General features: G+C 38.7%; 1 protein-coding gene across 1 annotated transcript in view; it reads right to left on the reverse strand.

Annotated features, from left to right (window-relative positions):
* Positions 1-14249, reverse strand: part of LOC135217892 (arginine kinase Met e 2) — a 73575-nt gene extending 59326 nt beyond the window's left edge. The window contains exon 1 of the mRNA XM_064253930.1: positions 13318-14249. Coding sequence (XP_064110000.1) covers positions 13318-14099 — 782 coding nt within the window. The 5' untranslated portion in view covers positions 14100-14249. The remainder of the gene's footprint in view (positions 1-13317) is intronic.
* Positions 14250-14485: the final 236 nt, after the last annotated feature.

The raw sequence follows: 14485 nt of genomic DNA on the forward strand, positions 1-14485 counted from the left end.
TATATATATATATATATATATGACTAGTAAAAATGTTCGGTTACAACAGAACTCCATCTAATAAAAGGAGCCATAAAAACGGAAAAATATGGAGAGTAAGTACCATATTTCACAGACTGCTGTCTCTCTCTTCAGGCAAGTAATGAAGAGAGAGACACCAGTCTCTGAAATATAGTACTTACTTTCTATATTTTGGCGTTTTATGGTCTCATCTATATATATATATATATATATTATATATATTATATATATATACATAATGAGTGTGAAAATAAAGAGCATAAACTAAAAAAACAAAAATCATACAGAAACAAACAACAACGTAAACAGCAGTTCACAGACAACAAGGGCACCGGAGGAGCTTAGCACTTTAAGGGTAGTACCACAACACCTACATACACCCACACAACAACACAAAACTAAGGTATATAGACAGTAATCTCTCGGAGCACTTAAAGAGGATCAGCAAGTGTAAAGGTGTGCTTGCCAGTCTATAACCCCCTCCCCACCCCACCCCCACCCCCCTCCTAAATTCCAATTCCCTACCCCCTCCACCCCGGGGGGCTCCAACTCCCAAACCTCTCTTTCTCTCCAATAACGCCAGAGAGAAGGTATACGGTTGCCAAGTTCTGCGCTAAACTACGACTGCCGTGTATGTATTTAAGTCTTGCTTACGTTTGTTTGTTAGTTTGTTTGTTTGTTTTTCTTTATTTACTGTTATGCCCGTTGCTGAATAACCATTGGTTCCATGCAACGTAAAAACACCATACAAACAAAAGCAATATATATATATTATATATATATATATATATATATATATATATATATATGAATAATTATCACATCACCGTGATTCATATAAAGATTATTCGAGCTACAAATGTCCTTTAATATCTAATTCGCTCTACCTCGGAATCAATATATTTTCATATATGTAAACCAAAGGGGAAATTATCAACTAAAAAACTCCCCCTTCGGTTTACACATATAAAAATATATTATTCCGAGGTAGAGCGATTTATGAGATATTAAAGGACATGTGTGTGTGTGTGTGTGTGTGTGTTCCGTTGAATTCTGTACAAGTTAATACAAATATCTTATACCTCTATCTCTATATAGTGGAATAGGTCTATGTAGGGTTCGATCTGATTGCGTGGTAGAAAGACGACAATACCAGGATCGTAAACTCCATGATAAGCGATTGTAACAATTTTGTTAATTAACATGTGGGGGGGGGGGTCTTGAAAGTCGATTAGAACGAGCCGCTAGGCCTACATACAGATGGAGGAGTGTGCCAATAGGCCTAAGTCCTCAACAGATAAAGGTTATTATTATTCTCATATATAAATAAATAAGCAGACGATCTCCCGTAGAGAGGAGGGAAGCTTTCTTACAGTGAACTTAAACTGCTGATACATGAACCACAATTAAGACAATCTGCAGATGCTCTAAAATAGCATAGGCCTACTTCAAAAGTGCAATGTGCGCATTACTTAGGTTCTTTACAGCATCCCTTAGGCCCCTACCTGCAACCCCCCCCCCCTTTTCATTCCTTTTACTGTACCTCCGTTCATATTCTCTTTCTTGCATCTTACTGTCCACCCTCTCCTAACAATTGATTCGTAGCGTAACTGCATTGGGTTTTCCTCCTGTTTCACCGTTCAAACCTTTTTACTGTCAATTTTCGTTTCAGCGCTGAATGGCCTTAGTTTCCCCAGTGCTTGGCATGTATGCCAAAAGTCTGTAACTCAGTCAATCAATCAATCAATCAAATGTTTATAATAGTACATCTTCACTTTCTGAATATTAAGAGACAACTTTTAGCAATGCAGTTACAAAGTCCAACACAGACCGTTTTGTGTGTGTGTGTGTGTGTGTTTGCCATTAAAATACATTATGATTTAATTGAATTCTTTAGTGCAACAATTTTCATACTTTATTGTGATACTCAAATAATTGCTTCCTGCATTCCTTTTCAAATGTCGTGCAGGAAAACAGGATAAATTTTAAATGTCATATAATAGCAACGCAGTGAATTCAACCATCCATTAGAGGGTTCGAATTTTGTAAAAAAAAAAAAAAAAAAAAAAAAAATATATATACTATATAATATATATATATATATATGTATTATATATATATATCTTATATATATATATATATAACGACGTGGAGGTCTTTCACAACTGCAAAAGAACAAATTGCAGGTATTTTGTTAACAATTAGCTATATGTTTCGGTATATGGCTTTTAAATAATGTACGCGAATCAGATGTCTGGCGATAAAATATCGGTCGAACTAACGTTAAACTTAAGCCAATTCTGAACTATATTTCAGGTAGCAAAATTTCAGATTCTTAATATCTCAAACTTGTTGGACTTAATCAAACACAGAGAGTAAATAATTCGTGTGGATGAGAAAAGCCAGTAACATATTTGACAGTGAACATAAAAGTAAACAAGTAAACAATCGAGTTTACTGTACAGCGTATAATCAAGGCAACAGAAAATAGATCTATCTTTCGGTGGTCTCGGTATAATGCTGTATGAACCACGGCCCAAGAAACTTTCAGCCACGGTCCTGTTGTGGCCTGTGTTGTTGGCAACTATAGAGGTGCCAGATGCATGGTCAGGGCTAACTTTAACCTTAAATAAAATAAAAACTACTAAGGCTAGAGGGCTGCAATTTGGTATGTTTGATGACTGAAGGGTGTATAATCAACATATCAATTTGTAGCCCTCTAGCCTCACTAGTTTTTAAGATCTGGGGGCGGACAGAAAAAGTGCAGACAGACAGATAAATATTCGCCTCTTACAGAAAACTATAACTGTATATTTATACTTTATAGATACAAAACAAGGCGTGATCCGGCCTCCAGCTTACCCGGGGTGTGTGCTAAAATCTATGGTCAAATAGCGCGTTGTTTCACCACCGAAAATTTGAATAAATATGCTATATTTTATCCAAAATAATTGTTCTGTACTGTTTAACAGGCCCATTATTTATTGTTTTATATTTTCATTCTAATAAATGAATCATAAAAATCCTATCCTAAAATTCCTGTATCTTTAACTCTACGCAAAACACCCTTTTCAGACCTTTTTAGGCTTTTCCATAGACCTTTCCTACTCTCCCAACAAGAACAGCAACAAGAACAACAACAACAAAGTCGCTTGTAGGCTAACTCCCTGAGTGAGCGAAAATGTACTAACTCCCAAACGATTGCAAAAAATAAAAAGCTTTTATTTAGCGAAAGGAGCCTCAAAGGACGAAGGACGTGGTACCAGGTACGATATGACACTCGTGTGCTCTCAGATATATATACAGTTAAGAGACAAATGCATACACACACACACACACACACAAAGGAATGTCGAACTGCTGCACGGTGTCGAAATTGGCCTAGTCAGCCAGCAACCCCGGTTCCCATATATTGCCTTGCCACACGCAACCGTTATAGTTCAAAGAACACATTCTCTCTCTCTCTCTCTCTCTCTCTCTCTCTCTCTCTCTCTCTCTCTCATGTTTTGTTTGATCATGACATCTTCGCTTTATCACAACTAATGGTTTATATTCATCTGTAATTTGTGTGTGTGTGTGTGTGTGGGGGGGGGGGGTGGGGGCGCCATAAGACCTGATTATTCTCTACTTAAGTTACTGTGACATTTTACACCTGTGACATTTAGTTTACAATCTCTGTGTCTAGCTGGTGAGGCAGGGTTGCTAACAAGAGCTTGATACACACACACACACATTTAAATGTAACTGTTATAGGCGGACATCATATAATTTCCTCATATTTCTTGCACTTGGATCTTAAGGCTTTGTAGTGACAAACGTATTCAAAAAACGCGCGAAGAATTCGAGAAGTTGAAAAGGCACTGTGGCTACAATTACATATTATGTATCTGGTAAAAAGTGAAAGTGATCAGTAGATTCTACACACACACGCACACACACACAAACATTATATATATATATATATATATATATATATATATATATATATATATATATATATTATATATATATAATCCTTTCGCTTGTCTCATATGACTGCGCATATTTTGACTTAGAACAATAATAACAGAGATGCTAATAAAGCAAGTGTTATTAAACAATGCATTATTAAGTTTCCTAGCAACTCTCATGTTTCCCATTCCTACCAGTCTCTCAGCCTTCCTCCCATTCCTAATTCCCATTTTCCGTGCTTTCTTCCCTATTTCCTCTTACATGACCAAACTATATCCTATAGCCTTCCTACTCACGCTCTTCCCACGTTCATCTTGTATCGCCCTAGGCCAAGTGATATTGAACTGAATATAGAATTTAGGCCAAAGGCCAAGCACTGGGACCTATGAGATCATTCAGTAAGGAAACGGAAATTGAGAGTAAAAGGTATGAAAGGTGTAACAGGAGGAAACCACAAAGCAGTTGCACTATGAATCAATTGTTAGGAGAGAGTGGAAAGTAATATGAAAGGAAGTACAGTAAAAGGAAAGAAAGAGGTTGCAGCTACGGGGCCAACTGATACTGTGCACCATTTTCCCTAGAAAGAGCTTTCTTCAGTTCTCAGTCTTTCATTCTCTCTTGGGCTTAACTATCTCTATGCTTTTTTTTTTATTGCCTCACAATCCCTCAGATAAGCTGTCATCCAGAGAGACTTATCAACCCATTAACCACGCCCCTTGATTAGCTATTTCACAACCTCCTCATTTTTCCTCCTCATAATACTACCTAAATTCAACATTATATTCTAAAATTTCCTTCTTCCTATCGTGTATTCACTGAAAATCAATTCTGTGTTGATGTCTATAGGCCTTAGGACCACAAGTGAGTTTCCACATTTTGATATCAACAGTCTACCACATTCTAGATTTTTATGCTTGAATTGTTATTATTCAGAAGATGAACCGTATTCATCTGGAACAGGCCTACAGGGGCCAATGACTTAAAATTCAAACTTCCAAAAAATATGGTGTTCATACAAAAGAAATAACAGAAGTAATAGAAAATACATGAAGAGATCTGTCATTAGTAAAAAAACGATCAATTATCAAATAAATAAATAAACAAACAAATAAATAAATAAATAAATAAATAAATAAATAAATAGCTAAGAATGTAATTAAATATTTAGAAATACAAGGAACATCGTTTTTTTGTAGCAATGTACTGCATCTGCGCTTGAACTCTTATAAAGGTTCTAATACCATAACTCCCTCAATAAGCCTATGAAATATTTTGATATGACATCCTTCCCGGTACGGTATAGCCTAGTCAGAGATATCAGTCAATTCTGACATTTCTTCAGATAGTATAAACAGACACAGACTAATTCCACTATATCCGATTAATACTGAAAAAGGCCATTGATTCAACAAACGTCCTATAAATCGCCGTTACTAAGCACCATCTGCAAGTGGTCCTGTGGTTCCTTAGAAAAAAAAATATATCTTAGTTTTACCAGACCACTGAGTTGTTAACAGCTCTCCAAGGGCTGGCCCGAAGGATTAGATATTTTTACGTGGCTAGGACCAATTGATCACCTAGCAACGGGACCTACAGCTTATTGTGGGATCCCAACCACACTTATTCGAGAAATGAATTTCTATCACCAGAAATAAATTCCACTGATTCCGCGCTGGCCGGGATTCGAACTTCGGACCACCGGATTGGCAGCCGAGCGTGAAAACCACTCGTCAGCTAGGAACTATGGTTCTTTAGAACGCTCTCATGGTCTCTAAACGCATTCATTTGTTCTTTAGTTCCTACAGTAGCTGTCCAACTTCTTCAACTTTGGTCAAGAACATGTCTCTACGTTGAGCACCACAAGTGTCTTTGTCTAGACATGAGGTATGATTTAAGGTTCTTTGTGGCGTCCCTTAAGGCCCCTAACTGCAACCCCTTTCATTTCTTGTACTCAACCTCCGATCAAATTCTCTTTTTTCTATCTTACTTTCAACCCTCTCTCAACAATTGTATCATAGCAACCTGCTTTGAGATTTTCCTCCTGTTACGCCTTTCAAACCTTTCTACTCTAAGTTCTCCTTTCAGCACTGAATGACCTTATAGGTCCCAGCAATTGGCCTTGGAGCCTAACCTCTACATTCCATTATATTCCTAGACACGTGACCCGTGAAATCTCGTTTCACAGTATCTCTTTTGGGATGAAATTGCTAGCCCTGAACGTTCTCCCTCAACCATGGCCACGACCCACTACATTTCCAACAGACATCCTGGTGGCATAACAAGCCAGTACAGGGTGTCCACGAAGTCCCAGCACCATTAGAAGTATTTATTGCTCAGAATGGCACTGGGACTTTATGGACACCCTGTATCATTTACTCCCACGGTGGGATAGATTAGTCGTGTTTCTGTAAGTGATGAGGCATGATTGAGAACCATTCTATAATGGTGGAAGGTAACTTAAATCTAAATCTAACTGGTGGAAGGTAACTTAAATCTAAATTTAACTGTAAATAAGGTGTAACTTATTATTACTATTAGTATCATCAGAAGATGAACCCTATTTATATGGAACAACGCCCTCAGGGGCCGCTGACGAGAAATTCAAGCTTCCAAAGAATATGGAGACCATTTAAATGAAATCAGAGGAGGTAATGAGAAATACAGGGAAGTACAGAAAGAACAGGTCTCACTCATTACAGTAAGTAGTGTAACCTGTCCGAGTTTTATTATCTTATCAAGATACACCCTGCCCTGGTTAGGGTGTAATCTTACACCACTAGTCAGAGAGATTAAAAAATGTTTTCACATTTTGTTAATTGCCCTGATTACGCTTCCAATCAGCATCACGTGACCTTCGCGTCTGATTGCCCAATCGATCATCAAGGATGTCAGGTAGACAGAACGATTCTCGTGAACTCGTAACACCCGTTAGGCCACCTCTTCGAAACGTCGGGTTGGATAGGGAGATTTAATTTCTATTCCGTGGATAAACAGCTTGTAGTGACTTGAGATGTCTGTATACAGACGTATACTGTACACCCACGTATATTGTATACAGTATACGTGGGTGCCTATGTTAAAAAAAACTGGGCATGGCTTATAGTATATGGTCCTCTTAGATATGACAGGAATTATGCATGTATATACTTGCATATGTATGCAAAATTGGATAAGTATAAAATAATTTATATTAATGCATATATATGATATATATAGATATAGATATATATATATTATAATATATAAAGATAAAATATTATAGTATATATATATATATATATTATAATATATATTTAGATCTATATATATATATATATAGATATAGATATATATATATATCTAACAGTACATACATATATACACACACACACACGCACACACACATAATATATATATATGTATATATATGTGATATATATATATTTATATATATATATAGGTATGTTGGTCTGTATATATCATAAAAACAACCTAAAAGCGCTGACGACTGAACGTCTTTCCATAACATACAGGGGAACACAACCCTTTCCCTCATCCACTGTCGGGTCTCATTGTGACCCTGTGCCGCTACCACCGGCCTCCAATGCTGCAGTGCGTCACGCGCACAGACGTGAGCATCACTCACCGCCGCGTGATGATGGAGACGTACAGAGAATTGGAGACAGTAACCTGACGTGCCGTGGTCTGACTTACGTGTCATTTGGGCAAAGGTAGAGACTTCGAGAGGCTGACATTTAGATATGAGGGCCGAGGGGGACTTTTCCGTCGCCCAGCTATTATTATTATCGGTGGACGGTTACGGATATTACACAAAAATGCTTAGTTGTGTGTATGTACTATGTATATATATAAACATTTTTATAGACATATAGAGAACATTAAGCTACAAAATTCCTTTAATGCCCAATTCGCTCTACCTCGGAATTAATATATTTTCATGTATGTTAACCGAAGGGGAAATTTTTTAGTCGATAATAATTTCGTCCTCCCGCGGATTCGAACCAAAACCAGGACTGTAGTGACATTATATATATATATATATATATTATATATATATATATATATATATATATATATATATATATATACTACATACATACACAGGCAATGAGTCTTGCATTCACGGCACTTGCATGGCATGGCAGCAATTTATCTGACAACAAAGCATTCTGCCACCTAACAGCGCCAAGGAAATCACATACCATACACCACCATAATTGCATATATATTGCCCTTGCAGGTGAATCAATTGCCTTCTTTCATACGTGGTTTACAACATTAAATAACGTCTACCATTCCCCCCACCCCCTGAATCCACATTAACAACTCTTAAGAGAGATATCTCCCCTATTTCAAAATATTCAAGGGTACAGTTTGACTTTGAACTCTCGGCTACTGATCTGGGTCACGTAGGTGTTGGCAGCGAGGTTCTTCCTGTGTCAAGTCACTTCATAAATAAGTTTTGTTCTTTGATCAGTCTTTTTGATTCTGCATCTCCTGTTAAGTCGTTTTCTGAAATCTGGGATTTAAAGGGAAAGAGGAATGATTTTGTATTTGATTCTGTGGCTAAAGAAACTTTGTCTTTCATCTCGACTGCATTCATATCAACAGTTTTTTAATGACACTGTTTTCATAAGTGGATGGATATTGCTTTGATGAGTATTTAATAACACCTTGTAAGTATCGGAAAAATTGTGAAAACACAGGCACTAGAAAACACCCATATCTTTATGAGTAGTTAATAATCTTTATGGGTAGTTAATAAAAATCTGTGAAAAGAATCACTAAAATACATCCATCTCTTTACAAGTAGTTTATAACATTCTGTGCAAACAATCACTAAAATACATCCATCTCTTTACAAGTAGTTTATAACATTCTGTGAAAAACAATAGCTTTGAAAGTTGACTAAATAAAATTTCCTATCAACTTTTTCTTGGTTGCACATTTCTGAAAGTCTGATCAGTGCTGCCTTAATGATCCTGTAATAAAAGAACTCCTCTTCCAATAAATGGATCAGATTTTATTCCTTTGCGAGTGGTTTCAAATTGGTGCCTAATAGCACCACGCCAATAAAACAATAAATGTGTCTGTTGAAAAATATTGTGGTACAAATTTAATTAAAAAAAAAGTTCTTTGCCAATAAATGGATCAGAATTTATACCTTTATCAATGTTTTAGAATAGCATCAGCATAATAAACCAGTATCAATGAGTACGTTGCAAGATATTGTGGTGCATTGTATTTAAATGACATTCATTCTAAGTTTCCCTGTTCTAATCCTAAACGGTCATTATGATTCTGAATTCAAACTTTTCAATGAAAATGCTAACTTTGAGGGTGAGAATGAGAGACACTCCTACCTAGTGACTGATCGTGACTGATGCTAACCCAAGGCTCAGATTACAAAAAAAAGAAAGAAAGAAAGAAAAAAAACTCTTATCTCCTCAACTTCAACTCATTTCAAGACCTCACTGTAATTCATCAGCACTCCAGACTTTCTTCCACGTAAGCCAACAAACACCCAGAGTCCCAGAGTAGCAATGCTGCCTGAGCCTCCCAGTGATTAGCTACTATATTAGATTCACATCAACCGTGCATCTGATGTCTAGGCCAGTCCCTTACGACGCTCCTCATTGGCTGTAGACTTATCCCTCAGGAGAGGTGGAACATACATCCTGCCTACGTGAACTCTCTCTCGAGAGACAGAGTTTCCAGCCCTGTGATTGGCTTATCAACAGTCAATCAGGAGCGTCGTAAGGAACGGGCCTAGACATCAGATGCACGGTTGAAGTGAACCTAATATAGCACCTAATTGTAAAATTAATAAAATTATTGCAAAAGCCTTCTTCTTTTACCTGAACGTAACAGGCAGTATGAATATATCTTTAAAAAGGATAAAATGGTAAATCAGTGTTTCCCACTAAACACAGTTCTAAATTTCAATGTGCACTGTGATTTTCTGAGTTTAAAAAAGAAACAGGAGGCTACTCCATCGTTAATCTTCAGGGACGACCTTCAGAAGAGCAATAATTATAGAAGAGGATGATCATCAGATTAAGACCTCTATCTCATTAACAACAGTAATCATAACCTATGAAAAGTTTCTGCTTCCAAGAGAAAACCCAGACTTGAGTGATCAACTGGGCGTAAATACCCAATGGAATGATCAAAACAACAAGATAACTTTGATTTCTTATCGACTGGTGTTGGCATTTGAAGTGGGGTAAAAGAGGGTTTTGGGGGAAAGGAGGTGGGTTTTGGGGAAGGGGGGGAGAAGAATGATGAGGGAGTATGGGATGCACAGATCGAGATAAGTATAATTTACCAGGATTGTGGTTCCTATTGTTATCTCGCTACACTAGACAGTTCTGGTCCATTTGTACAATAACTCTCTTCATTTACAAAGTTTCACGTGATGCAGACTTCTGAGGGAAAGCACAGGATGTCTCCAGGAGTCTTTAAATCAGGTCTACCCTGGTAAGCATCATTTCCTTATCCACTCAGTGTGGACACCATAGATTCCCTATCACTCTGCGTGGACACCAAGGTTTCCATTATCTACTCTGTGTGGACACCAAGGTTTCCCTATCGACTCTGTGTGGACACCATAGATTCCCTATCCACTCTGCGTGGACACCATAGATTCCCTATTCACTGCGTGGACACCATAGGATTCCCTATCCACTCTGCGTGGACACCAAGGATTCTCTATCCACTCTGTGTGGACACCAAGTTTCTGCTCAGAAGATTGGGCCTACAGAAGGACAGGACGTCTTACAAAGGAAGCCAAACTTGCCTGCAAGACTATAAGAATGGAACTCTGTCAAAGGCTTCTTTTATCCTGATATGAGTAAATGTAAAAGACTAGCAAATAAAAAAGAACCTAATCAGGTAATACGAATCAAGAGGTACATAAATGCTGACATATTTTATCGGAAAGAGGAACCAGATATGACTGCAAATACAGTTTCTCCCAGGAAGACAAATGGACAATTTAGTTTGACAAGCTGATCATCAGAACATAGAAGGGTACCAGAATTTATCCCATTTTTATAAATAGGTAAGATTCATCTCATAATAAAAAAAGATAGTCCATGACTGCTGTAACACGATGGAAAGATATGTACCTTTGCACACTGAAGCCTAAGGAAAGCAAGATAGGCTACTATTAACTCTTTCATAGTAGATTCACATCAACCGTGCATCTGATGTCTAGGCCAGTCCCTTACGACGCTCCTGATTGGCTATTGATAAGCCATTCACAGGGCTGGAAACTCTCAGTCTCTCTCGAGAGAGTTCACATAGGCAGGATGAATGTTCCACCGCTCCTGAGTGATACTTTTGAAAGACGTATCCCTCAGGAGAGGTGAAACATGTATCCTGCCTATGTGAACTCTCCAGAGAGACTGAGAGTTTCCAGCCCTGTGATTGGCGCTTATCAATAGCCAATCAGGAGCGTCGTAAGGGACTGGCCTAGACACCAGATGTACGGTTGATGTGAATCTACTATAGTAAGATTTGAAACCGTGGGTCTCATTGCAGAATTCTTGAAAAAAAAAAATCCAAGATCTTATTGAAGCTCAAACATCAACTGTTACGTAACTGACCTAAAGCCTAACAGTGTAAAGACACAAAAGATTTTCAATTGAATGCTAAAGGTCTGCAGTTGCTTTCTTCTGTTTCTTAGAGCAGCCTCAGAGTCATGGTTTCTTTAGAACAGCCCTCCAGTAAATAGCCCCCATACAGATGGCTCATAAAAGGCAGACATAAGACTTTGATTGTGTGTGAGAGAGAGAGAGAGAGAGAGAGAGAGAGAGAGAGAGAGAGAGAGAGAGAGAATTTATTTTAAACTTTTTCGATTGTGTGTATCGTATACAAGATGGGTGTCCAGACTTTCTGTTTGATAAAAGAATACTAGATAGATACAGCTGAAAAGGTAAAAAAAAAATAAATAATCCTCTGCTATAACTAACATGTATCACGTTTTGCACTGTAGGCATTACTTAAGTTGCAGCGTGCCTTCGGCCCCTAGCTGCAAGCACTTTCGTTCCTTTTACTGTACCTCCTTTCATGTTCTCTTTCTTCCATCTTACTTTCCACCCCTCTAACAATTGATTCATAGTGCAACCTGCTTTGAGGTTTTCCTCCTGTTACACCTTTCAAACTTTTTACTCTCAATTTCCGTTTCAGCGCTGAATGACCTTATAGGTCCCAGTGTTTGGCCTATGGCCTAAATTCTATATTCAATTCATTTCAATCACGTCAGGCCAGTTGGCGAATAACATTGAATTAAAAAAAAAACAATCACTCAATATTTGGGAAATGAGTGCTCAAAATACCAAAATAATATGTAGTGAAACTTGGCACACTAGTGTAAGGTTCCTTTATGAATAGCATTCCCTCCATCTATGGAAATAATCGCTTCCTAAATTGGATGGTATAAATAAATAAAAATTTCTAAATAGGCAGGATGAAGAACCTTTGTTCCCGAACACAATGAAAATATTTCCTTAAATGGACCGACCCTTAGGGTCATTAGCCAGTGCCACTGTTTATGTAGGGGGAGAATGGGATGGTCCTCCACACAGCTTTTGTTTTTGTTTCCTCATAATTTGAAATAACTCCAATTACTTCAAGAAAGGAATAAGATTATTCCAAAATGCTACCCTCCCTCTTCAGGTAAAAGAAGAAAATATTACTCAATCATGAGCAGGGAAGTGTACCCTTCAACTTCTAAATATGGAAAAATGACTCCACAGGAGTAATCTAAAGGAAGTGGAAAACAGTTGTCTTATTCGAGGAATCCAAGTAAAAATAAAGAAAAGTCAAGAAGTACAACCCATCACATCCTCAAATGATTGTCCTCTGAGGGGTGGCTCAGAATTCAAGGGTCTCCTGGATTGATGAAACACTTTTAAAAACTCCCTCTATCTGAGACCAGGAAAACTCCATCAACCGCCAATATCTTGACAGCTCGTGATAACTGATCACTTGAATGTTGACCTTGAAAATGACGATATGGTTTTGTACATGGGGGCTTTTGTAAGCAAACCAGAAACAAAAATATTCTCATCATATTAAAGTCGCGTTCTTGATGATGGTTATTGCTGTTCCCTTTTCCAGAATTGAAAGATTTATTTCCTGTTACATCACTAGATGTATCTACTGGGTCAACACTTTCCATCTAAAACTGAAGGATGTGCTTCTCGGTATTTTATAGCAATGCCCGGGTAAAGTCAGACAGATAGAAGTTGAATGGAACTGCTCTTTGATTTGTAAGTGTTTATCTCCCTTAAGTCAGGAATGAAGCTGACCTGGAAAACTAAACTATTTTACACCTACCTTACGGTGACCTCCTCTTCGTCCGACTCTGGGGGAGGGGAGGTAGGTAGAGGAGGTGGCACATCCTCCTCCTCTTCTTTTATCTCTTCAGTTTCCTCTACGTGTGATTGGGTGCTCTGTGGCTGCTCCTCTGTCAGTGCAGGTTCTGGCTCCTTAATTTCCTCCCCATCAGGTTCATCAGATGCAGGTTGGGCTGGGGAGGTGTCCTCAGGTTCAGCCCTCGTCTCTTCAGTGCTATGAGCCTCTTCCTCTTGCGAAGTCACTATTTTCTCCTCTTGTGCAAGCTCTACCTCCTCCTCCTGTATAGTCTCTACTTTCTCCTCTTGCACATTCCTTACCTCCTCCTGCGGTTCAGATTTCTGTGAATCAGCCTCTGTTGTAGCAAGTTCTGGGGGGCCCTCACTGTGAGGCTCCTCTTTTGGCTCCAAACTTTGTTGAACTTCCCCTTGTTTCAAGGTTTCATCTTCGACAGCACCCTCGACCTTTGTAGGTTCTGCGACTTCTTTGGCAACCTCATTTTTCAGTTCTGGCTCACTCTGGTGGTGATCAAGCTCTTCCTTCTTGGTGGCAGGAGGACCCGTGGATAAATTTCGAGGCTTAGCAACTGGGACAGCTGAGGACGTGGCCTGTACAGACACAGGACCATCTGGCTTAGCCGAGGCTGTCGGTTGCCTTTGAACAGGATCGCCCGCTGTTTTCTTCTTTGACCCAGAGAAGGATGAGGAAATAGGCCGTTGAGAGTTCGTTACAGAAGGTTTGTCTTTACAACAAGCCAAGCCCATGGCCGCTGAGGTGCGAGGAGAAAGGAGGAAGAAGAAAAGGTTCCCTAAAAACACTTCCTTCAGGGACAGGGTCACTCACTAGCTCAGCACTGCGAGGCAGAGAAACGACGAAAAAGCTTTTGAAATGAGTAGGTGTTGTTAGGTAAAGGAAGGAGGGGCATGGAGAATTAGAGGGGGTTGGACAGAAGAAGGCGGTGTTGGGGGAGGGGGGAGAGGTAATCTTCGAGACGGATCATCGTGGGGACCACAAGATATGTTATCAAAGATATCACGTATCTCAGAAGAGCCCAACTTGATTTTAGAAATTAGCAGCAAAGCTGTAGTGACTAGGGACCCTGTCTTTTCCTAACACCGACTCTGACATATAAAGTGATATTCGAAAAGAG

The sequence above is a fragment of the Macrobrachium nipponense genome, chromosome 9, assembly GCF_015104395.2.
Source record: "Macrobrachium nipponense isolate FS-2020 chromosome 9, ASM1510439v2, whole genome shotgun sequence".
NCBI classification, from domain to species: Eukaryota; Metazoa; Arthropoda; class Malacostraca; order Decapoda; family Palaemonidae; genus Macrobrachium; species Macrobrachium nipponense.